Raw genomic sequence first — 25,083 nt, forward strand, 5'->3', positions numbered from 1 at the left:
CTGGGACTTGTTACTGTGTCAGATCAGCAGACATATCCTTACACTGAGGGGGAAAAGCCTTTTGACATTCATTGTTTCACACCGATAGCTCCCTTAATACGTCCAAGTGGCAGTGATGAAACCCTGTATGTCTCCTCATCTATTTCTCCCCCAGAAGACGCTGCCATGTGTCACTTGCAGCTGCCAGGTGTTGTTAAGAACTTTTCATGTCTAAGGCAAGTCTTGACTGACAGTGATCTAGTGCCTACGTTTTGGGCTGCGACTGGGTCAAATATTTGAGTGGCTCTCACTGGATTGACACGCTCTCCTATGAAGATCTGATTGGAAAACAAGTTCACTTGGCAATTTCAATGTATTATAGAGTTGATGATTGCTGTTTACATTGTAACTAGCTAGCGCACAGGAACACCTGGAATGATACTCGTATTTAAAGGTTGGAATGCCATTGATCTATTTAGAGGGACTATGCTTGGCTATGTTAATCCAAGTGCCAGAGAGATGAGCTTAAGTAGATGTGAACGCAGCTGGCTTTTCAATGCAAATTCAGGGCCTTTGAAATAGTTCATCTTTTGCTTCATTGGCATTCAAGATGAAATACCCCTGACGACCAATGAGTGTTGCCTGCACCTTTTGACACTTTTATATCATATGCATTGCACATACTTGTCCAGTGTAGGAGGAAATGAAACTTTGACGGGAAAAGAGATGGAGGTGGTGGGCTGTGAGGTATTGCGTGGTGATGTCTGTAAGAGGATGGGGTGTGGGGGGTGCTTCAGAGAGCGGATTCTGTTCACGCTCCAGTGCTCGCTACAGTATGTGATCTGTCTACTTCGGTGTACGGGGGATGTGCGCTCTGTCTTATTGACAATATGTTAGATGGTAAACTGTGATTATTCCTCGATGGACAGAAGGAAAGGGAAATCAGTGCAGGCGTCACCTCCGATCGGCCGCCTGTCCCCCTCAGTTCAGAGGCGGTGCAGATATGTCCACATGATATGCCCCTGTCATTACTTTTATGAGAATAATATTCTTGTGAGCCCGTATAGAATATAGTGTAAGCTCATGTTTGATAAGAATGGCGATTGTGTATGTATATTTAATAATTCTAATTTCAGTCAGATCTGCCTATACGCTGTTTTCACATGATAAATACCATAATATTCATTTCTGGCATAGCAACAAAACTCCTGACAGATAACAATATCACAGATGTAATAGTGATAAAATCTGAAGGTGTTTTTAATGATTTTCAGATATTATTGCAGGTCAGATCACTATTTATGTTTTCAGGATACATGCTTCATGCTTAACATTGATGGGACAGCAGTAATTCAATTTGGATCAATGTGAATGAATAGAAAAGGTAGTGAAAGTTGTATTTTGTTGAAATGTCAGGAACAAAGTGGGAGAGTGGACATATGGACTCAGACAGGACACCGACCATGACCTTCTTGCTTTGTAGCACATAATCCAAAATGTGTGTCATTTTCCTTGACAACTCCAAAATATGGTTTGCTTTATAAATCTATCTAATCTAAATCGTATTATTTAGAATTATCTGGACTAAGTTTTCACCAAATATATTTCATTGTTCAGCTCATCGGTCATGTCGGTTTGGAGAAATCGGTTTCCAGTGTGATAACATGCCATTTCCTGAAGGCAAGCAGTTGCCACTTGGTTTTATTTCGTGAGAGCAAAAGCTGTAATATTGAGTCTTAAAGTTGACTTCGGTGAATTTGCAGAGACCTTGTATCAATGTGAAGCAACCTGAACTGACTCTTTTCAGTGGATGTTCAGCTTTCTAGCTTTCTCTTTAAACCGAGCAATAGTTTTTGTGGATTCCTTTAGTGCTCTGATCTGTCAATTAATCTCTTGGCCCAACATTCTGCACACTAAATAAATGCTTCTTTCGTATATATAGCTCTTTTATATTTTTTTTCTTAGTACACGAAGCTCTTTGCAATGAGTCACACATTCATTCACACACAGGGCTGCGACGCAAGAAAAACATGTCTGTTGCTGAGGTCAAACGTAGATGCAGTTCAATTCTATTGGCGTTGAAAGGATCCATTTGGTGGTTTCCTGTATACAAAATGCTTCTTCCAAAACTGAAGAATTCTTCTGGGCACTTGGCCAGATTCTGAACTGTCCATTTAGACCAACTACATATTAAAAAAGGGTTACATGGGATGTGCTTCATTTATTATTCTATAAACCTCGCTGAAGTGACCATCCATCTTTGATGGATGTTTCATTTCCTCTCACTTAACATGTGCTCTGATGCAAGGACCAAGTAGGCCCCGGGTTAGATCTAATATGTATCCTCTTCAAGTGCTCTGGGGTCATCTATTTCTTGGACAATATCTCGGCAACAACATTTCTAGCCACTAGGGATGATTCTCTCCAGCAAGTCTGACTGACATCTTCCTCATCTCTGATCCATTTCAGATGATTGTATCAGTGATCTTGTCCTATCAGCATAGCATGGGATAGGAGATGGAATTGCATGGTCTTGTCTTTTGGCTCAGCTCTTAAGCATTGTGCCTTTACAGTCCTTTCAGCATCAATAGTTTTTGAAAACAAGCACTGACATGACTATTTTAATGCATACCAATCTTAATATATTACATTTATGTTTCGTCATTGTTACTCAGTATTCCGGTGCGAGCATCTAGCCTCATCTAAATCTCCATAACAACAATGCCCCACAGTTTGGTGCTCAACTGTTTGGCTCATTTCACCATACTGGCGGTTGATGCTCATTTTTCAGAACAATTAGTGTTGCAGTGAGTCAGTAGGCAGGAGGTGCCAGTACTAGGCAGCAATCTGGCTGTCCATCAGACAGCTTGAATGATTTGCAAAGCTGTTTGTATCGCAGATGGCTGATCAGTAGAACTGACTTATTTCTCTCGCCTCGTGTTGTCACTACTATGCGTCTGTTGCCACTAGTGTTTTTGTTGTTGGGCAAGCGTCACTTTTCTGCGTCAGAGAGAGGAAACAATGGGACGAAAATGAAACCATGTCTCTATATTTCAGACATTGATTGTCTGCCTCCGACATTATGGTATATTGCATTCCGTCAGTAAGTGTGGATTGGATAGACAGCGACAGTTTGGCAGCATGTTCAGTGGCTTCAGAGAAAAGTCCATCTGTCTGTCTCTCTTGCCTTTAGAGGAGCACAGTAGAACACTACATTCGAGTTGTCAGCAGGGCGGTTGGTGGACAAAGACATCATTTTACTCAGTGAGAGGGTTTGTAAAACACCCCCGCTCCAAATATGTAAAGCAATGTTAGGAAATTTGATCCAAATATATTTTTGGAAGTTGTAGTGACATTAATTGTTGATGGTACAAACTGAGCATTTCTGGCATGTCGCTCTTTTGTGTGATATCAGGGGCAAGTCAGAAGAAAACAGTCAAGACATCAGGATGAGAATTACAGGCTGCACAAATCTGCTTCATCCACGGGCTCAATTTCCAGGTACTAGAAGGAGTGAGATGAATTTGCTTAGGTGCAAACTCATGCTCATCAACCTGAGAACAAAAAAGTACTTGTGAAGATGCAGGCTGTCGCTGGTCATTTGCCACATTGAAACAAGTGTTCTACTTCCAGAACGATGTTATCACTCGAAAAATCAGCCTCATTACTGTTTGAACAGACCACATAACAAAGGAATATTGAGGAAGAATATACAAATAAATGAAGTGTAGAAATGTGTTTTTTTCATGTATCGGACACAAACTTATTTCAGCTCTGTATTTTGCTTTTCAAGAAAGTTGAACTTTTAAACTTTGGATAAATGCAAACAACATGACACCTAATGCAAGACATTGCTTACTTAGATTAGTTACTTTCAAAAAAGGGTTAGTATAAATATGAATGAAAATATGCAGTATAAATATCAGGGCTGTGTGTTACCAGGTAACTTACGATACCATACATATCCCGACACAGGAGTGGTGATACAATACATTGCGATACTGTAACTTCAGTGATATATTGTAATCAAAACCATAATTTTTAGGGGGAGAATCAGATTATGCAGTACAATATTAGGTGTTGTGTATGGTGTATTATTGTTATGACGGCAGTCCAGCTAGACTTTCAGTCCAACAGAGGAATGAATCGCTCTCTTTATCAACAAAATTACTTCACGACGCAAAAAGATAAGGTTATTATTAAACACATCACGAATGTAGCTCCATATGTCTATGTATATCGATACAGACAACTTCAATTTCTCACAAGCAAGTATTGCAATATTTCATCTTAAATGGTGTTACAACATTGCTGAAATTGCAATATTTGAGAGCATCAATATTTTCTTACACCCCTACTAAATCTGATCTTAAATTGAGCTGAACAATAAAATGAAATAACATTATTGAACAGTCTATAACCTTCAGCAGGAAGTAAGATAGAATATGATGTCTGCTTTTTTAGTTAATGGAGGCTATTTTTAGCATAACCCATCACTGACACTTCTTGTTTTCATTTTATTTCCATTCCCCTACTTCAGTAACCCAAACTGACTCCAGAATTGTGTCGCTTTGTTTGCAACCCATAAGACTTTGTTCTTGCAACTTCTATTTTGACGGAGAATTATTTTTTATTTATTTATTTACCCGAGACACTAAGTCTGAATTTCCAACTCCTAATAAATGTAATAAGTACTGTGTGTACATGATTTGAAGCTTCCAAAAGTCACATATGCTTCCACAAGTGTGGTCGAAGAAAACCATGATCACACAAAAAAGTATTGTGCCTTAGGCTCGTATCATCAGTCATGAGTTATTGTGCATTGTACATGTCTAATGAAAGTACTATTTTTCCTTACAGGGTGTTGAAATCCTTAACATAAGAAGCACTTTGCGTGTCCAGGATCATGTTGCCTGCATCCTTCACTGTTCTCTTCAGCCTTTTATACATCTGCCAGCTGAGGCGAGCCGACACTCTGGATTTCACATCAGGTTAAAAGCCATTTCCCTTCTATAATGACATTGTACTTGACTGTTTTCATGCTTAAAAGCAATAGTTGTGATAATGTCACTGTGATCATTTATGATTTTCCATAGACTCTTGCGGACATTCCGACGTAATTATCAACATCATTTGTCCGTTGTTTAGGATAGTAGTTTTTTCCCCCCAATCCACTTCCCCAACAATAACAAACATAATTCTCACATTTATATCTATTTTATTTCGCTTTTCTGTCCTGTTGTCGACTGAATGCCACTCAATAGATGAGAGTGATGTGTGGGGATGTACAATGCTTTTTTGAATGTGTTGTTGAATATTATGAATTATGCTCCAAGCTGTTGGTGTTGCGGTTCAGTACTTTATTTATTTCATAAGGTAGATGAGCAGTCATTCTTCAATTCATATACTGTAAAACCAGACCGCAGTTATTTCCAGCAAATACTACCTGTATTCAAAACCAAGTATATGATGATTCTTTTCCGGGATTGAGCTCTATAGGACTGTAGTGACCTGCTGTGATGTATGGTTTGGAGAAAGTAGTCCTGACATGAAGACTAAAAGCAGAGTCATCAGTTGAAGATGCTCAGGTTTTTCATTGGGATTGTCCAGAGTAACTGCTCAAGTTCAGAGGTGTAATGAGGAAGGCTGGACTCAGTTGGTGTGGACACAAAGAGAGGAGAGACATGACACATGGAACAAATAGTGTTAGAAATGGGCAGAAGAATATGAAGACAACCAATGAAGTCTATAGATGTGGAGACTCATAACATAAAATGGATAAGTGTGACTGGGAAGCACAAGATTGTAAACATGTTGACAAACCTGTGGAAACTGATGGGGAATGTGGATAGAACATAATGCTTTATGTGCAGTACGCCGTATACTAAAATTGATGTGCATTTTAGTGCGATCTCTTGGCGAACAACATGACAGATGATATCTCAAAAACAGCAAACAGAATATACTCTTATATACTCATTCGGTTAAGGATCACCATTTCATTCTAGTACCAATGAAACGGTCACTTTCTACTACTTCCATGGTGTTTACACTTTAAACCTTGAAATGAAAACATCACATTGTAAAAGCAAATGAACGAAAATATCTTCTGTGTCTGAAAAATCTTCTAATGAAATCGTTGCCGCTTTGCTGCTGGAACCACAGCACTATCTAGTGGTCATTTTGTAGAAACAAATCGTGCTTGTACATTCTGGACAACTTGAAGCTTTTAATATTAAATACAGATAATGCATTCAGAAATGTATGATTAGTGAGTCAGGTTTTGTGGTCAAGTGCAACACAGGCTCTGTATTGATGGAGAGTGTCAGAACACACGCATCACTGCACCAGAGGACTCTAGGCTGGCTACATGTTCAGCTTTAAACTAGGCACAGTACCACTGCAGACCAAACATACGCCACTCCAACAATGACATGATTCACTGAACATGGCCACATCAGTCTGTATAGTCATGTTGTTGACAGTGGTCACTGAGAGATGTAACCAACCTGGGCACTACTGTTCGGGCGACATTGTCATGTGCACAAAACTGAAACATAGTTTAGTGGATCTAGACAAGCATTTGAAAATGTTGGAATCCAGTCTATTCACATACACTCTTTTGTGGCCAAAAATATGAATAGCCTTCCTATTCTGTCAGAAATTGCAATATTTCCACCATAAAACTACCGTCTGTGTATACATACATACTTTGAAAATGACAAGTGAATTCAGTCTCTTTTTATCCATGAATGATGCGGCCATGAGACTGCTTTATTTGTGACCATTATAGAGTGATTTTTGTGTCCTGTCTTGCTGGAAGACTCCTGCCCACCAGTGGGTACATGACCTTCTGACACTTCTAACAAACTTTGACAACCACCAGTATTTTTGATGGCATTCACACAGTCCAGGCATCTGCTACCAGACTAGTGTGACTGAAGGGACCATGGTCTTTTAAGAGGACGTAATTAAATTGTATTTAATTTAAGGGGAGCCTGCTCTATTATCTGGTCCAGATACACACAGAAGGAAGCATGAAGTCACCAGTGAACAATCTCCTTCAGAAGCAGCATTCAACCATGACTAGTTTTAGTTACAAAGGTCCAGTCTGTGTCATCCGTCGATGAGCAAAGCTTAACTCACAGTTATGCCATTTACAATCCTTTGTTTACTATTTAAGACAGACCATGTTGCAATTCACTGCACTGTTACTCGCTATAATAAGCAGAGAATGTTTAAGACAGGTACTACAATACCATGGTCTACAGGTGTGCTTCTTCTATATCTTACGTTGCGTTCAAAATTTGGAAGATTGTCTTTTCTATTCTTTTTCTGACAGAACAATTTTGAGACTATTGAGTAGCTGCTTATTCGGTTCCTTATTATTCAGGCATGACCTTTTATCTTTAGTACTCTGGTGTGTGATGTGTTTGTATCTCAAGGGCTGTATTATTTCTCTGTTAGTGTTGAGCTTTTAGAAAATCCCCAGGCAACTAGAACACATCTCAGTTCACAAGATAAAAGATGCTTAAAATTCTCAGTGCACAGATATTTCATTCTTTTTGGGATTCTAAGATCAAATATTTAAACTCTCACATTCTTTGTTCATTGTTTTATGTCTTCTCTCCAGTCCTCAAATCAGAATGGAGAAGTTGTTGCCTTACAGATGTGGTTATGAACCTCTAATTCAAATGCATTGTGCCTCTGGTTTGGTCTTGTGGTTGACAGCTCCTGAGACCAGGCGAAACACCAGCGTTTTACTGCAGGATTAGCCAGCGGCCACTGTAGAAAAGTTGAATCAATTATAAAATGTGTTTATTCACATGGTGAATAATGATTCCAACTGTTGTATTTCTGTGTTATATACTGGACAGAAAACCTGATAGTTACTCTCAAATTTCAGATTGTTTTCATTTATTCTGGACTGACCTTTTAAACAAGTTGAGATAATGAATGATAAAGCAGCAGGTAGATGGTTCAAAGTTAACGCCAGTCTTACCATTGAGGAGCGCAAGATCAAATAGAAATATGAATATAAAATGAACATGCACACACACTTGCTCACACACTCATGCACAGGTTTTGCTTTCCCTAGTCTCTCATCCTCAACTGAACCATCCAAAACTTCCATCCAAGAGCTTCATGATACCAGGCTGGAAAAAGGAGGGACTTACTGTCTAAGATGTACAGAGTGGACGATGTAAAATCATCTGTTCTTTGCTTTTTACCTGGATACCTGGACTCAACAGTTGTTAACTGAAGATATACAGTACGTATGTATGTATGTACAACAACAAAATCTAAATCTTTAATAGATGATGAAACCTCTTCACTCTACAAACACTAGCTAATTTATTGAGCCCTTTACTGTCTGGAGAAAAATCAGCTGAGGTGTGACTTGCTGGGTCAATTCTTTGTTGTGTAACCTGAGTATACGTATGTTCCGCACGGGAGGAGAGAGTGAACTGGAATTGAACTGTTGACCGTGTATAACGTTGTGATCAATGGTGAAGCAGTGAGTCACAACTACACTGATGTTTCCATTGCTGATGTTGGACCACACTGTTTGATACTACCGTGAACTCAATGATCTGTTGAGCATTTTTTCATGCATGTGTGTCCTGAGTCTGACCTGCTGTTGTGTTCTTCACCGGAAGCGAAAACATCACTCTTCAGTGTGGCAACTGGAAACAGACATGCCGAGATTCTGTGGTTCATGAGGTCCTACAAAAGTGTTTTGATATCAACAACCAGACACATACTATGTCTCTGGTCTGGTGAATCTGAACAACTGTGCTTTGGAAATATTATCACTGTGAAGACCCTTGTGATGTTCAGAGAGCCAGAGATTGATCACCACCTTGTGAGCGGTTGTGATGACGATGTGTGCTGTGGTGGCTGTGGTCTGGAGGAGCAGCTCCCAGTTCCTGTGGCGAATGTGTTTTCTTTCAATCTATTTGTCTTTCGTTTGCTGTAACAGACTGTAACAGACTCCAGTTTTCATTCTGGCACATAAAACCTTGCACATTTTTATACAGAGTCTTCACCCAAACGGATTAATAGTCCGGTTTTGGGATCTGTAAAATTGAAAGCACATTCACCAGTTGATAAGAGCCTCCAGTTGGTGACCAGGATCACAAAGAGGGAGCTGATATTGAATCTGCAACTGTAAATTGAAAGTGGGATAGGAAGGCTGACTTTGAATTCCCATCTAGCTCTGACAAATAAGCAGAGATCTAAACACATGACGGAAAATGAAAGTGCCCGGAGGGGATAAGATGAGAGTGGGGGAAGAGACTGCTAAATAAAAAGGAAGAAATGAGGAGTCAAAACTGACATCATCCTCGACGTTCTTCAAACAGACTGTCACTTGATTAAAAAAAAAATGATACAGAGACAAAACTGAATAATTTCTATAAAAATATAATTCCTGGAATACAGTTTTCCGAATAGATTTTCCTGTTTGGCACAGAACCAGTGGCATTGCAGTGAAAAAAAATAAAAATAAAAATAGGTCTCAGTTTTTGGCAGCAAGTCTTGATGTGTCTGCCATTTTCTGTGTAGCGGAGCTACAAAGACATGCAATTCTTTTATCCCGTTTTTTTCACCATCTGCTCCTGAAAATGTTAGTGTTGGGGATGCTTAGGAATGTGCCAAATTGTGAAACGTTTGATGTGTTTCACATGCAATCTGCACTGCACCTGTTGTCGCACAAATCCTCGAGTGAAACTGTATCCTCTCGTTGTTTTGCTAACCAGTGTTCTAGATTAATATTTCACCTCCAACAAATAGGCTGCCGAAAAAACAAACACAAAAAAAACGTGCAATTCATTCAGATAGAGTAGGGGGAAAATAATTCAATATTGAATAGTTAATTTTACAATGTGTGGACCTTTGTGTACTGAGAATGTTGGACAAGAGGCAAGTGTCACGTGCATGACTAAGCAATGGCTCATGTCATTGCATTTAATAGCCTTATGTCTTCTATAGCCTCCTTACAATAATATATTTTTTGGTTGTGGATATTGTACAAATATAATTACCTTTTTTATCATCATTATTATCATGACCTCTTGCAGACACAAGCTGACACACAGTTGCACACAACCACTGTTTGAAAAAGTGGGAATAAGGGATGGAAGTTATGAGAACTGTTCTTCACTCAGCTCCTTTTCAGTCTCTGTGGAATTTAAGTAAGAGCACATATTGACTGAATTTTATTCAACGTAAATGAAGTAACGTAACTTGAAGTCCTGTGATTTCAGAGGGGTACTAATATTGTGTAGCCCAATTTATTTATTTTTAAGTCCTACAAAACTCTTTTGCAGGACCTCATGACACACAGACTCTCAACAGTTTGTTGTTCCCAGTTGCCGCACTGAAGAGTGACATTTTCTCCTCCATCCGACAGTTGTTAAAGTTGGTGCTCATCATCAAGGTGACTTGTATGTGGAAGAAATCATCTTCTGCATGTTTCATAGAGGAGCCCATCTTGATTTTTAAAGGAGTTTTCCTTGAAATGGTGCATTTTGATGGAGAGGTTTTCACACCCAGTCCAGAGTCTGCTTCTTTTTCTGTCAGACTACCATGCAGTATGGAGGAAGTGTATCAGCACTCATTGCTATTCTTAATGATGACATTCTTTTTTTATCAATCCCCGGTGCGTCATCTCTATGAAGGCACTTTTAAGCCACTGCCTCTGCTTGGTGACACTGCTGGTATTAAAATAAGGTTTCCATTTGGTTTGGTTGTAACCGTCGTAATTGAATTAGATAATAGACATAAATACATTATGTTTATTGGACATTAGTTGTAGGGTAGTGTGTGACTTGGTGTGAATGTAAATATTATATTATATTATATTATATTATATTATGGACTGGTAATCTGTTTCTAAAACGTCCACAGTTCCCCTCTTATTGGACTGCATCCGCACCAATTGATGCTATATAGATCAGTGGATGAATGAATCCTATTTTGTAACTGTATATATCCTCATTTCTTCCATCATCCATCTACTCTCCTATCACTTCCGAGGGCAGTTGCTTCACTTCAGCCTGCGTTGTCGTATTCTTACCTCTGGATGGCGTGCTAACTTGTCCATTTTTTGACGCCGCTATGCAGAAGTCCTTGATTCATTTGAATTACCTTTTCCAAATCCCCTTCACTATTGAGACAAGAATGTTTGAGATGTCATACCATATTGTTATTAATGCACAACCTTACTCCGAGGACGCTTTCGAAAACACATTTGGCATTTAATTTCCCAGTGGTCTGTTCAGGGGTCAGGGGGTGAAAGATGGATCGATTCGGGGTTTGGAGAAGAATCTCCTGGCTGGTATTGACGTGTAGTAATGTTCAACGCTTACTTCTCTGCTCTTGTGCTTGTCTCACCTTAATGTTTGTGGTCTTTCTGCTGTGGATACTGACGCGGACGCAAATCCCCCGTATACTAAAATAGTTTTTATTTGGTTGCAAAGCTGTGGATCGCTGTGGTTTGGATGTGAAGCGCATTGATGCTTTGTGTCTTGTGTGTGTCCTTGTGTGTTTGAACGCTGTCTGACTCGGTGGAACCTCCTCAGCGGAGGAGAAAAAGCAGCGCGAGTCAAAGCTGCTCATGTGCGCACAGACGCATGACGCTTCATCCACAAACCATCGTGTCTCTCAGCGCTCGTGCTTCTCTACTCTAACTGCGACAACTGGACTGGACTTTTGTCGACTTTTTTTTGGGAGACAACCACGTGAACCGTTATTTCCGTGAAGTGACCGGCGTCAGGGTTGAAGAAGTTTAGACTCTCTGGAGTAAGTAAGTGGAATCGCAACGATGCCAGACCCGATCTGCAAAGAGAGCTTAGAGCCGCAGTCAGAAGAGTATTTTTGAAGTTTAAAAAAAAACACCGGCTGGTTCTTGGTCCAAGTTTTTCATAGATGAAATAGACAGAGACGTCCGTAGTGTGGATTACATGCTTCTCCCCCAAGATGCCTGCGTGTTCGAGCTGGATTTACGGACTGCTGCTGCTTCTTCAGACTTGTTCAGGTAAACGCTCATACTTTTTGTTTTGCGTTTTCACTTGGTCCAGTTTGATCTGGGCACTCTTTCCACTGTTGAACTGTGTTTCAGTACAGCGCACGCGGACCGTTACTGTCGGCAACAACACCTATTTTTCGCAGCTCTTGCTGGAATGGTGAACACTGATGCCCTACATGGCCAACTGCATAGGAGCAGGGCGGGAGGTGATCCTCGCTCTTCACTGAGCTCCTGGCTCCTGAGCAAATTGGCCAAGAGGGACTGCGCTTGGAACGTCCCCTTGCACCAACAGACCAGTATAGATGTGGTAGTTATAGGAAACTGGAAGCGAGCCGCCTCCACTCACCCCCCATTGTCACATCATTTCTACATGGTTGATCATATTCGTTAAAGTGGAGGAGTCCATAATGAAGCCCTCTGTCATTTATAAAGTGATTTTTTTTTTTTACACTCATGATGTTTCTGTGGGAGAAGGTTTTTTTTTTTGCCATTTGTATGTAAAGTTATGTTAAGGGTACTGTATTTGTATTCAGTAACCACACCCCCAGCCACCCATCATGCCTCTACACACCCAGAGTATCTTTTGTGTCTGATAGAGATGTACAGATGAAAATGATCTGTATGAATATTCATTCATTTTTCATGGGAAAACAAAGTAACCACAAGTTCTATTTTTTTTCTTTGTCTCGAATATAGTGTTCTCCCAACCCTTGATGCGATCATTTTGATTTAGTTTGAAGGTTTACATTTGATCTTCTGTGTCTTTTCTCCACCCTTGAATTCAAAGATCATTGAATTTACATCATTTCAGAATGAAATGTCCTTCAGGTCGGATGCAAAATGAGTGAATGACTGAATACATATTAAATATTTGCTTTGTTGGTGTAATAATCTCTATGTTAATTTCTGAATTACATTTTTTGTTATTCAACACAGAGACTTCCTTAAAAAATGTCAATCTATCTGATTTAACTAATGAATAACTGTATATTATACAGCTACATAATAAATTATAGTTACTAAACTGACAAACCTTGGGAAATGGGAATTGTCACATGCGTTTCCTGATATTTCACTCAAGACAAAAACTTGTGGGTTAGCTGATAATTAACTGTAATATCGACTGAATCTATGGAAGGGATATTAGATCCTCTCGCTGGCCATCTAGAAATGAGCCATCCCTCAGATTCACTCACTAGGTGAGAGGGCAGGAACACATGCTTTTGACTGCAACAGGGTTTTCAAAATAAAACGGGAAATGCAAGTCATAAAAGATCAGGGGAACATTTCCTGTAAACTGTTTTGGAGTTATGCTACTAACAGACTAATTGCAAAAATATAACTGCCACGGCAGATGTGAGTAACTGGCCTCATAACATTACCACTGACATTTAAAACTCAGTGTAATGTACTGTGATGTCTGGACAGCCACACCAGATTGTTTGAGTCTGAGGTCAAATGTTATTTTTTCAAGCATTTTTTTAATCCACGTCTTAACAGTCAAGCAGTGAGGTTTTTTCAAAATGAATGTAGAATTATCTTTGCAGTATGTAAATTATTGATCTGAAATAAACTTAAATGTACGAAATCGAGATTTGTATTTTAAGTTCCATATTTCCCTGCGATGGACTGGCGGCCTGTCCAGGGTGTATTCCCACCTCTTGCCCACTGCTGGGATAGGCTCCACCACTCCACACAACCACAAACCTGACCTGACTGGTAGTTGAAGATGTATGTATGTATGTATGCGAGTTCCTGATCGCAACTTGAGTGTACCTCATGATTCTGAGCCACAGGTGCAATATGGAGAAGTTAAACAAGTTTAAATGGGAATTTGAGAGCCTAGTGATTAAATGAAAGCTTGAACTGATGATGGCCCCAAATGTCTGCACGGAAATGCTTTGCCTCCTGTGGGAGAACTGGTAGCTTCTTAATTTGCCATGGTCATCATGGCATCATATCATTATGGGAGGAGGAGATGCAGATGGACCAAAACCTGACTTGCAAAATGTGGTCCTCCAGCTACCAAAAAATACTGGACATAAATAAGTCCAAGCATAGCCATTGAAAAGTCCTTTTTCCCTATGGCTTCCTGTTTATAAAGTGTAAATGGTAGCTATTAGAAACACATGTTTGTGTCAAAGCGGCTTTGTCCCTCACATCCCTCAGGTCGTAATTATGCATCCCCAGAGTGACGCAGAGTCTTTCCTCGCATGCTCCTTGCTTTGCTTGTGAACTCTTGTTAAAGGGGACATGAAAGATTACTCTCTTTACTTGTAGTCGTTCTGGTGATTGTTCATGTTACCTGAATTACAACGATAACTTCGTGTTTCTCACAGTCAATAATTTTGTTGTGTATGTTTTAATGTGTTAAATATACGTGTATGTGAGCATATATCCCAAGGGAATATGTTTATCAGAGGGTGCATGCGCTCTTGTGTTCACTGTTCTGTGTTCTAACTGTTGGCAGGTGGAGCCTTTTGTTTTGTCCTGAACGTGATCCTCATTGTTGTAGTGGTGACAGAATGTCAGAGCTTGTGCCATTTTGTCTTTTCATGGATAATTGAAAGTCGCACTCTTGTAAGACTTGTATGTTTCTCATGTGACATATTTTCTTATTATGTTTTATTTCTTGATATTTCCTATATCAACTCTGATCACTATCAGCATTGGGTTCCTTTTTCATTCTGGAGATTTGGGAGATTCTGGCAAGTTGGTCCTGGCTCTTGTATGACACTTCTGAAGCTTAAGTAGGGTATAAAAGCACTGATGCTTCAGCGCTGTCTGTTTCATTATGCACTGTGAGAAGTACTGACTGTTGAAGACTGTTGATCAGCTGTTTTGAAACACTTATTACGAAGCAGATTTTCTTCTCCTTCGCTCCAATATTCAGTTTTAAGACTCTTGTGCATTTGCAAGTCTCCCAAGGACTTCCTTCTGGTTTTGTGGTGTTCTTCTGGCTATTTGTGGCCCCAGTCCTCTGCCCTGGTCACTGAAGCACTCTGGGTAATTACATCTGTAGATGAATCTACTCTTTCATAGTCTTGTGGTTGTCATAAGTGACTGTGAAGACAGCCAAATCTTTAAAGTGTGGTTAATCTCATAGAGGATCTGAGGCTGAAAAACACTTTCCTTCTCACACGCATGGTGTGTGGAACTAATAGACTCCCCTGCGTGACCTCACAACTTGGCTGCCGAGGATTAGGATGAATGTTGATGATAGAAGTACTATTGGAATAGTGCTTTACCTTGGGGGTGGGTGGAGAAGTCATTGGGTGAATTAATATTTTGAAAAAGACAGCTTTAAAGGTCACAGCAATAGTACGGCCACAGAGATTCCTCTGGAGGTTATATCCAAGCGGCCCATCTTGTCTCCAGTCAGGCGGATAATAATCAATATCATCAATATGCTTTGGAGGGGATCCTTTGCAGTATTACCACTTTCACGCTTAGATAGACCCGAAGAAGGTGCACCCACTCACAAATGACCAATTAGGACAGCTTCAGCTCATGGTCTGTTTAAAGACAAAGACAGAAGGCTTGGTTTTGTGACGGAGCACATCAGGTGTGCATATGATCTGCTCCAACATTTCTCAGTCCCTCTCATCTTCGTGCCTGATCCGTCTCCACTCTGTGTCCTCACCGAAGGGGTTGAAAGCGCAGCAACTCAAAGAAACTGCGTTCTTTCGAACATATCTCCTTGAACATGCAGCTCTTTCTTAGACTAACTGATCTATTCTTAGTTATAGCTTTTGTCTCTTTCTTTTAACATGATTGTATGCATCCAGTTATTAGCATATTGTATGGTTTTAATGAACATTAAAATTGTGTGACTGGATAAGTGCTTGAGTAAACAACAAAAACACAATATAATTTAGGAATAGCCAATTAAACGAACAAACAGAAACAAATGAAAAGCAAAACAATGCATTACTTTTTATTCATGTATAACTTTGATAACCAGCATCAGCAAGGATGTTGACAAAAAAAAAAATGCCACTCCCGGCACCCAAACCCACTAGATCAATCACACTCACTCCAATATATATTTTCACATTCATCCATTTATATTCGTATCATATTATTGTTTCTGCACAGCAGCTTGTCACTTTAACTTTGCCCTGATACATATGATCTTCTCCATCAATGGTCTATATTTACTGACAGTCATTTGATTTAGTCCCCAGATTTTTTCCCCATCCTGCTAATTTCAATAAATATACATACTATACATTTCATCTTATGCATGCTACACAAATCTCTAAAGCTTTGTTATTCAACTTTGAAAATTAGACTTGACATTTATAGTGGTTAATCGTCAATTTTTTTCCACGTTGAACTGAAATAAGAAATAATAACATGTAATGATAATAGCTGCTGTGATGTGTTCAAGAAAGACAAACCATTTAGTATAATAATAACCATTGTACAATATAATTTTATTATTTTGAAAGACCAAACACTCCTAAAAGTCATTTTAACCATCTAGCTGTATGGTCTTTCTAAGCATTATGGTTTAGTTTCATCAGTTTGTCAAGTTACCAAGTACTAAAGATTATGGAAGTACTGTGGCTTAAATTGTTTGTTATTATGGATGTAAATATCCCACAAGATATATCTTGGGGAAATACTGTATATGGCGTTTGTTTCATTAAGTTATGAAGATATATGATTGACACTTGATATTCACAGGTATTCCTAATTGATGAGGTGGAGGTGGAGTGCCGGACGTGTGGATAAAAAAGTCCAGACAAGGAAGACTGCTGTAGCATAAGTTCAGCTCATACTTTACAGATTAGAGACAGAACAGAAGAAAACCTGTAGCCATCCCAGATGATAACTGACTGTTCTTAGACGGGAGCAGCCGATGCCAAAGCCTGATGCTAAAAGCATTCCTTGTACAATCTTTCTGACGCCTCCCATTAGCGAATGTGGGAATAAATGGGGAATATCTGTGCTGTGTGTGAAATGGCAATATTTTGCTCACACTGTGAATGAACATGTGCAGGAATGCGTTGCCAATGAATGCACATACCTGCGGTGAGCTACGTGCATTTTTGTTGGATAAATGAGCGTCATGGATATAAAGCCTGCGACTGCTTTGTTCCTCCTCAAAGTTTTGTCTATTGTGTGGCTGTGCCTGACAGCATCTGGCAACCTTAGTTGACCCCTCCAATTGAAGGACAGAGAACTGCTTGTTGCTCATATGAACTCATTGATCAACATTATAGCAAAGGGTGTTTTACAACATATGTTATTTCAGTATAGATCATCTCTATGACTCATTAGATATTATCTGGCAAGAAAGACTTTCTGGTTGGTCAAGGATGCTTGTACTTGGTGAGTTTGGTGATGTTTTTAAACTAACAAATGTTAAAACTTGCCCCAAACACATTGTCACACGGTTCACAAAGGCAAGTTTGTGTCTTCAATTGGTCAAAAAAGACCTGTATATTATCTGTTTAAACGTTTACTTCTGGATGTCCTCACAGATTTACAAATGTAAATGCAGCCTGCAACTATTAAGTGGATAGCTTTCTCTGACAAGGAGTGTCTCTCTCATAGTCTAAGGAGTCTACGTCTGAAGTCAGTTGAGCGATGGCAATAATTCGTTTTTCTCCGCTGCCATGTAAGTGAGCGCGAACATTGCGTTCCCATGCCTGGGACTGTGAACTGCAACCTGACCTTAAAGCACACAACCTTTGCGTGCTAATCAACTTTTGTATGATTTCCGTGAAGGTTCCAAGAGAACAAGATCACTATCATGTCGGAACTTTGGCCAGAATTTCTGGTCCTGTTTACTTCTAATAGTGTGTGACCTGGAAAAACTATTTGCGAGAAATTCAAAAATGACATGATGGATAATGAGCAGATCCAAGTGTGAGCTGTGTTGCCCAGACTTACCTCTGTGGAAGATGTTTATTCGATCAAAAGAAGTTGTGTCTGATCTCAGGAATGGTGCTTTGCATTCTTCAAAAATACATAAATGTAAGCTGAAAACAACACCAGATTAAAGAGCCAAAGATGAATAGCTTCAGTTTTTTTTTTCTGTGCCCTAACCCAGACATTCAAAACCAAATCAACCTTCCAACCAGCTGCAGCATAAAAAAAAAACGACCCAGTGTTACAGCCCTCCTCATCCCCCCACTCACAGCTCAGGCTAAAAATGATCTCTGCAGTAACAAAAAAAAATTGAAAAGCAATTTGTCAAAGCACACAGCTAGTTGGGCCAGCAGGGGCGAGTGACATTGGCAGTTAGTGTGAAATAGGTATCGGGGTATTGTGGAGATCCAGAAGCCTGTTCCCATCCCTGCTGCCCTCTGACTTCCAGGCTTTGTTTGCTGTATAGTTTCCTCCTACACACTTGTGCAGAGCATACGTTTTTCTTTCCTTTTGTGATTATAGACCACCCAAATGCACCATTGAGCAAAAATCTCCTGATCACTGGAGCAATAAAAACTATTTAGTTGTTAATGTGTGATACGATACATATCCCTACATGTATTTCACACTCCTATATAAAAGCGCATGCAAAAGATTTAATGTTTAATGTTTTCGTTGGCCCACAGTGTTTGAGTTATTATATATTGTTACTTGGATACAGACAGGGTACATTGTGAGAATAATTCCTCTGTTGTTCCATCCCATTACATTCTAGTTCTGTTCATGTCAAGGCACAGAGAAATAAAACAAAATGTAATGGATAGTTTACCACAGTATGTATTTGTTTTCGAAAAGATAAGCTAGTGTCCATTATTTAGGGCCAATTCTCACCATAACACTCTCAAACAGGGGCTCCGGAGCTGACTTTAAACAACTTGCTAAGACGAAGAGCGGTTAGATTCCCAGGATACCAAAATGTGAACTGAATAACAAAAGGGTCTAAAGGGGGTACTGTGTCCAACAAAATCAACAATACAACATTAATGAGTTTATTGTCATTTCTTCTTCACAAACAACAGTCGGCTAGTATTCAGGCTCAACATAACTCTTGCAACAAAAACGGCGCCAAACAGCGGCTTTGGCTGGGCCCATTTCTTCTCCATTGGTTCACAAAACGACGTAAGATTATCGATGCAAGAGGTTACAGAAACGCTGGAGCTGGCATTTCCAAACATCTCGAACGCTCGATATACGGTAAACAGTACCCACCACGGCAGCCAATGACGTTTACGCTGTCCTTATGCATGACATAAGTAAAGCTTGATGTCTTGAAGTCCTGTCCCAATTCTTAGGGAGGTCAATCACGTCTCACTTTGTCCTGTGTAGAGGGGGAGAAATGGGATTGGACCTTAGTCCAACTGAGCTAAGAAGCTACAGACTAAGTACAGATATCCATACACACCAGAATCCGCCAAACTAAAGCAGTTCTCGACCAGTGTGAATTTGTCTCTTATAATACATATGTATTACTTTTTATTCAGACAGTGAAGATGTGTCGGAATTTGAGTGGGAGGGGACGGATGTACGACGGAGCACATTATCCATCTTTCACGGTCCTCTTTAGCAGTCTGTTCTGGGATTTTTGGGGTTCAAAGTCCCACTGTAGGAGACGCCTATAGTGCTAAAGCACAGTGGATATGAATGGAGGACTCCGTCCAGCTGGTCCTGATAGATCCGAAGTAGTTCAGATCAGACTGCTTTTTGCAGTCATTATAATGGGTGTTGTGTTTTCACACCATATTTTCAGTGTTGGAGTAATTCATTGAGTGCTGTGGCGTAGCTCACTGTGCAAACAGCAGCTGTGTTCTGATTACATTTGAATCATTTAATTGACAAACTCCCAAGACATCAAACACCTGTCAATTTTTTTGGAACCTCCGGCAAAAATGATTTTAACTGGGATATTTGAGAGGTAGAACAAACATGCTAACAGATGTTTTAATTATGACAAAACGGCAAACATTTCTGCAAAGCTTTCTTGAGTTTGAAATTCTGTATATATGAAGTTCCCTCAGTGTTGGGTCTCTTTTCACCTCTAGTGAGGTTTTAAATGAAGCGGCAGTCAAGTGCATTTGTCATCAGATTCCTTAACTGAGGCCCAGAGGAGCACGGTGTCGACAGGTGTTGGTATACAGATCTCCAAGAAACAAGAAGCAGGGTCACCAAAGTTCCGCACATGGACATCCGCATATGGCATCTCAGTCAAGCGCCATTGAGTTAAGCTGTTCTCAATTGGGCTTCATACTTTGGAAGATCAGTTGACAGACCACTGTCCAAACAAATGCTCACTGCTGAGAAAAAAAGGTATCTGATCTGCAGAAAACTGGAGCTATGACTTATTGAAAAGGCAGTTTGCTGTTCCTTGCAGTTAGGATAGGATTTGTTTGCTCAAAGGTGTGTGACTTTGATGTTTGTTTCTGTCTGAAAAAAAAAATGGAGCTCTTCTAGTGTGGCTCATCCAATGCTCTTTAATGTGCTGCACCTCCTTTTAAGCTCCCTCCCTCCACTCCTAATGTCATCGCCTTTACTGAAGGAGAACAGCGTCACAATCTCAAACAGTAAATGTGCCAAATCATAGGTATACATACGCTGCTTTCATTTTTATACAGTCAACTGCTGTTCTGGTTTTTGAATGGTGCCTCTATGTGAAATTGGGATGACCCCTCAGGAAGGCAGACATTTCCCCATTTGTTTATATGGGGACATATTTCTCATATGCCTTTCTTTGTGTTGGTAATGACCCCTAGTGCACGCGATCACACACATCACATGTTTAGATGTGTAGATGCGGGAACAGTATCATACACACTGGACCGATCATATTCTTCAGTGTATTCTGGCTGCATTTATTTTAAAACACACCCTGCAAACAACTAGTACTACGGTGCCAACCTTGTTCGATGTGGCAGGCAGATCATGACCCAGGCTTTATATTTCTTTGGAATAAAAAAAGGCAGTAATAATCACATTTGGCATCTAAGCTATGAAAGGCCTTTATACTATGTGGTTGAGTCTGGCCTTTTCAAGTAACACAATGTTAATACTGCATTTATCGATGGTAGTGGTGTCGTAATATCTATGTGGTTTAAGAGCGTAATTCCTGCTTTCAACACAATTCTTTCATCACCCAGAGAGAACCACAACTGCCATTATTCAAATCTGTAAACTGCCACTGTTGAGCTTTTATTTTGTTTCATTCTTACACTTTCTTCAGCTTGGCTCAACCGGCAAAGTGATTACCACTGCAAAAGGTTCCATGTTTGAATACAGCTTGAGATGACCCTGGATTTCGATCATCTGTCAGACTTTTTCATCAAGAGAGGAGGTGTCTCCTCCACCTTAGCCAAGCATTTATGTCCACGGAACCTACTGGTTGTCTTGCTCTTCTCCTTTCACTCAGTATCTCCATTGCTAACAGCCTTCATCTCACACATTAATGTCCAACCATACACTTGTCTAGCTAGGATTGAGTCAAACCCCCACAACGCAGTTAAGTGGCAGAAAATGAATAAATGACCTCATATAAACAACGTTTTGTCTATTTTTTACTGACCCCAACCCTCTCTTTAAATACAACACAGGCCAAAAGTTTGGAAACATCTTCTGATTTATTGCTTTTTTTCTTTATTTTTACTGCTTTCTGCATTGTAGATACATACTGAAGACATTAAATATATGAAGCAGGATATATGGAATTATGTAGCGAAGAAAAAAAAAAGTTGAATAAATAATGCACCGCAAACAATACCAACACATGACCCCTGTCTTTCTTTGTGTTCGCCAACAACAGATCTCAGTAATACATATCTCCCATATGTGTTGTAGAGCACTTGCCAAAACAAATTCTTCCACGATCATATCCCGTGGTTCTTCCTTGACCTCTGACCGCTCTCCTTGACTCTGCAGGAGTCAAGTTGTTTTCTACACAGCCTTTCTATTAATGTCTCGATTGTCTGTCTTAAGAGAGATGCAAATTCCAAAGGCATTTTCGGCAATTTTCAGGGCCCATTTATTCACACCTTGTTGTTTGCATTTCCTAGCTGACATGATATGAAAAACATACATGAACGCATTGTTACCCATAAGTCAATTCCCTCGCACCGTTTGAAAATGTGAGCGACTTTAAACAGTCAGATCAGTTGGTTTTTCACTGAATATGTATGACTGTCAGAGCAAGCGCTGGCCATTTCTGGCCGTGCGGTGATGCCCTTAAGGTGTTTCTCAGCTCCTCTCCTGGAGGTGTGCTTTCAGCCTGGGGTGAAATGAGCCTCAGGAGCAATGCAGACCTTGTACTATCACAAACCTTCAAAGTATATTCAGTGTAACTGCATTACAGTTGTGCATTAAACTGGCTGGCCATGTTTTAAGGTTGGGTCGTATAAACTGCACCATCTATAGATCTGGAGAACGGCCCTAATGTCTTTGGCACATTAATGGTAATCGGATAATGCCATGCTTTTAAGTTGAGAAAAAGATGTTTATATTAACTATGTGTGAAAGCGAGAGGAGAGAGGCTTCAAGTGCAGTGATAAACTGGCTCCCTTTTGGCACTTTCCAGTATTTTAACCAGCTCTGAACCTGACCAAATATTCATTCCATTTTGGTGTGACATCAAGCTGGATAAGCCTGAACAATCTAAAAGGAGGTCCTAAAAGTGACTCCTCCACATGCATAGCAATCTCCTCTGAATGATTCTAACAACAGTTTTTAATTAAAACCAACACAATTCCATATTATTCTATTGCCCTGGTGACCTACTTCGCCCAGATGTTTGCAACAGTAATGTTAATCTTTGAGTTTGCCTGAGGGCTTTCATCACTCACTATCATAACAGGAGCTTGTAACGACTGCAGATGAAAACAGTTTTCATGATTCATGCAACTTTATGAGGTTTGAATCAATGGGGTTCCATGCAGCTTGTGTTCTTATTTATTTATTGGTTTGTCTTTTTGCTAGCTCCACACTTCCTACTCTCATTCTGGCAATTTCACCCAGCTTTGTTTCTGTGCTGTGAGAGATGTTTTTCCCCGCCTGCAACCCTGTCTCTCCGTTGGCTGCTTCACGGTACATTGTGTTTTGATTAAGGGCTGCAGCAGGGGAAATGCACATTTAAAACATGATTTTGTGGTGATTAAAATATGCTTTAGGAATTGTATCAAGTGTTTCAGGCTGACGCCAGACCAGAACTCCCGATAGCCACCCACACACACATCGGAACGCATTCCTTCTTCGACGTATTTGAATGAATGACAGTGTTCAAGTGTTCCACTTAATTGTAGTTTATACAACCTGCCGAGGAATGTCTGGCATTTATTGGTTCTCCTATGTTTGGGTTACGTGTCTTTGAGGAATAAAGAAGACAAGTGTATCTCAGTTTTATCAGTTTCTTTGTTCAGTTGTTCCTGTGTGGTAAATATATTCATTTAGTAAGCTGCAGGACATCCAGATCAATACAAATCTCATGGCGGTCTGATGAATATAAGGCCAAAGGCTGTTGTTTCAGCACAAGGAGTGAGGAAACATTAAAATTCTGCCTTTGAAAAGAAAAACGGCTTTGCTGCCTCGAGACAGATTAAAACAAATGTTGCGTGGACTGGCAGTAAAAGATAATTCAACTTCAGTAATAGTTTCTTTTTATACTTTTCATACTAATGTAAACAAAGTATTCTTCATTTAACTTTCTCCAGTTTTTACCAGAATTGGTTGATGATGAAATAAGCCTCACAAATCTGAGGTTTTCTTGTCATCTTTTCTCTGTCCTACAAGCTGGACATGGAAGGAGAAGTGTGAAGGCGTTGTTGCATACTTTCAAGGTCTCCAGCAACCTGTTTGTGGCATTTCCCCTTCCTTTTAAGTGCATGGACCCAATTTCTGCTTTTTGTTTTAAGTGTGACTTCTTTTTTTGAAGGGGCTATTAAAGTAGAGCCTCATTTCTCTGTTAGCCTCTTTGATGTCAGACCACATTTACATTAGTCAGGACTTGGCTTGAGAAGAGAGGATTTGTTGAAACTTTTCCTGACATCTTTGTATAATCAGATCTGCTTAAAATACCAGAGAAGTGTGCAGCGATGCACAGCAAGCACTTCCATAACGTCTCCCACTTGTCACACTAATTCCCCAAGTTCTTTGACTAAAGTGTCAGCTGGCCAGACGACTTTCTGGTTTGACTAAGTGTATTTTCAGACGACACTCTTATTTATCTTACTTATTTTGGTCATTCTAAAAATAAAAAAATAAACAAGTTATTTATTTATTTTTGAGCCCCTGTTTATCTGTAATTGATATCTGAGACATGTAGATCAATCGTTCGGCCGATTTAGCGGCAGCGATTTGGGCATTTATGATGTGATCATAGTCAACAGAACAAATAACAAATATTATTATATATGTTATATCATAATAGTTATTATATAATTATATAATTATCTTTTATTTATAGTTTTTTATAATGTATTTTTCTTCATTTTATTTTATTAATAAATATGATATTTATATTCATACATGATGGGTAATGTCAGTACGTCACGTTGTAAAAATGGCAACTTTGCTGCAACAAATTTGAGCGCTGTTCTGTTGTTGAAGAATGGAGCTTCGCTGGGGTGCAGAGCATCTGGAGATGCAGAAATAGTGGCACTGTCTCAGGCTACAAGGCAGCAGTCCGGTTTTTAAAAACTGATGGATGAAGTTTAAATTGTGGCTTTGATCTGTTCAGTATTTATTGAATTATTATTTATTTTCATACAGTGTTGTTCAGTAAGGATAGTAGGTTTGTGTAATGAACTAAAAAATATGTGATTTACTTCAAAAAATCACCATCCTTCCTAAAAAAAACATACCATATTATTTTCTTATAATTTTTAACAGCTTTTTGAGCACCTTCAATCCCCCCATTAAAGCCTATGGTGCACCAATACTGGGCGCATGTCAGTGACAGTCATATTTAAAATGTGCTTTGTTCGCTCAGAGGGACCAAATTGTATTTTATGGATACATTTCTACATCTACATCGCTATGACTAACATTATACAGGAAGGACCTTGTTATTCGTTACAACAAAAATAGTAGCAAACTGTTGTTGTCTGTTTTGTTCTACATCTTTCAATGGTGGTTTTTGTTTGATTCTAGTCAAA

At 39.6% G+C, this 25,083-nt stretch overlaps 1 protein-coding gene across 1 annotated transcript in view; it reads left to right on the top strand.

The window, feature by feature from the left end:
* LOC128748234 (roundabout homolog 1-like) overlaps positions 1-25,083 on the top strand; it is a 106,810-nt gene that overhangs the window by 14,774 nt on the left and 66,953 nt on the right. The window contains exons 9-10 of the mRNA XM_053846795.1: positions 3,395-3,480; positions 4,840-4,970. Of these exons, the coding sequence (XP_053702770.1) occupies positions 4,886-4,970 (85 nt within the window). The 5' untranslated portion in view covers positions 3,395-3,480; positions 4,840-4,885. The remainder of the gene's footprint in view (positions 1-3,394; positions 3,481-4,839; positions 4,971-25,083) is intronic.

The sequence above is a fragment of the Synchiropus splendidus genome, chromosome 17 (assembly GCF_027744825.2).
Source record: "Synchiropus splendidus isolate RoL2022-P1 chromosome 17, RoL_Sspl_1.0, whole genome shotgun sequence".
In the NCBI taxonomy this organism is placed as follows: Eukaryota; Metazoa; Chordata; class Actinopteri; order Syngnathiformes; family Callionymidae; genus Synchiropus; species Synchiropus splendidus.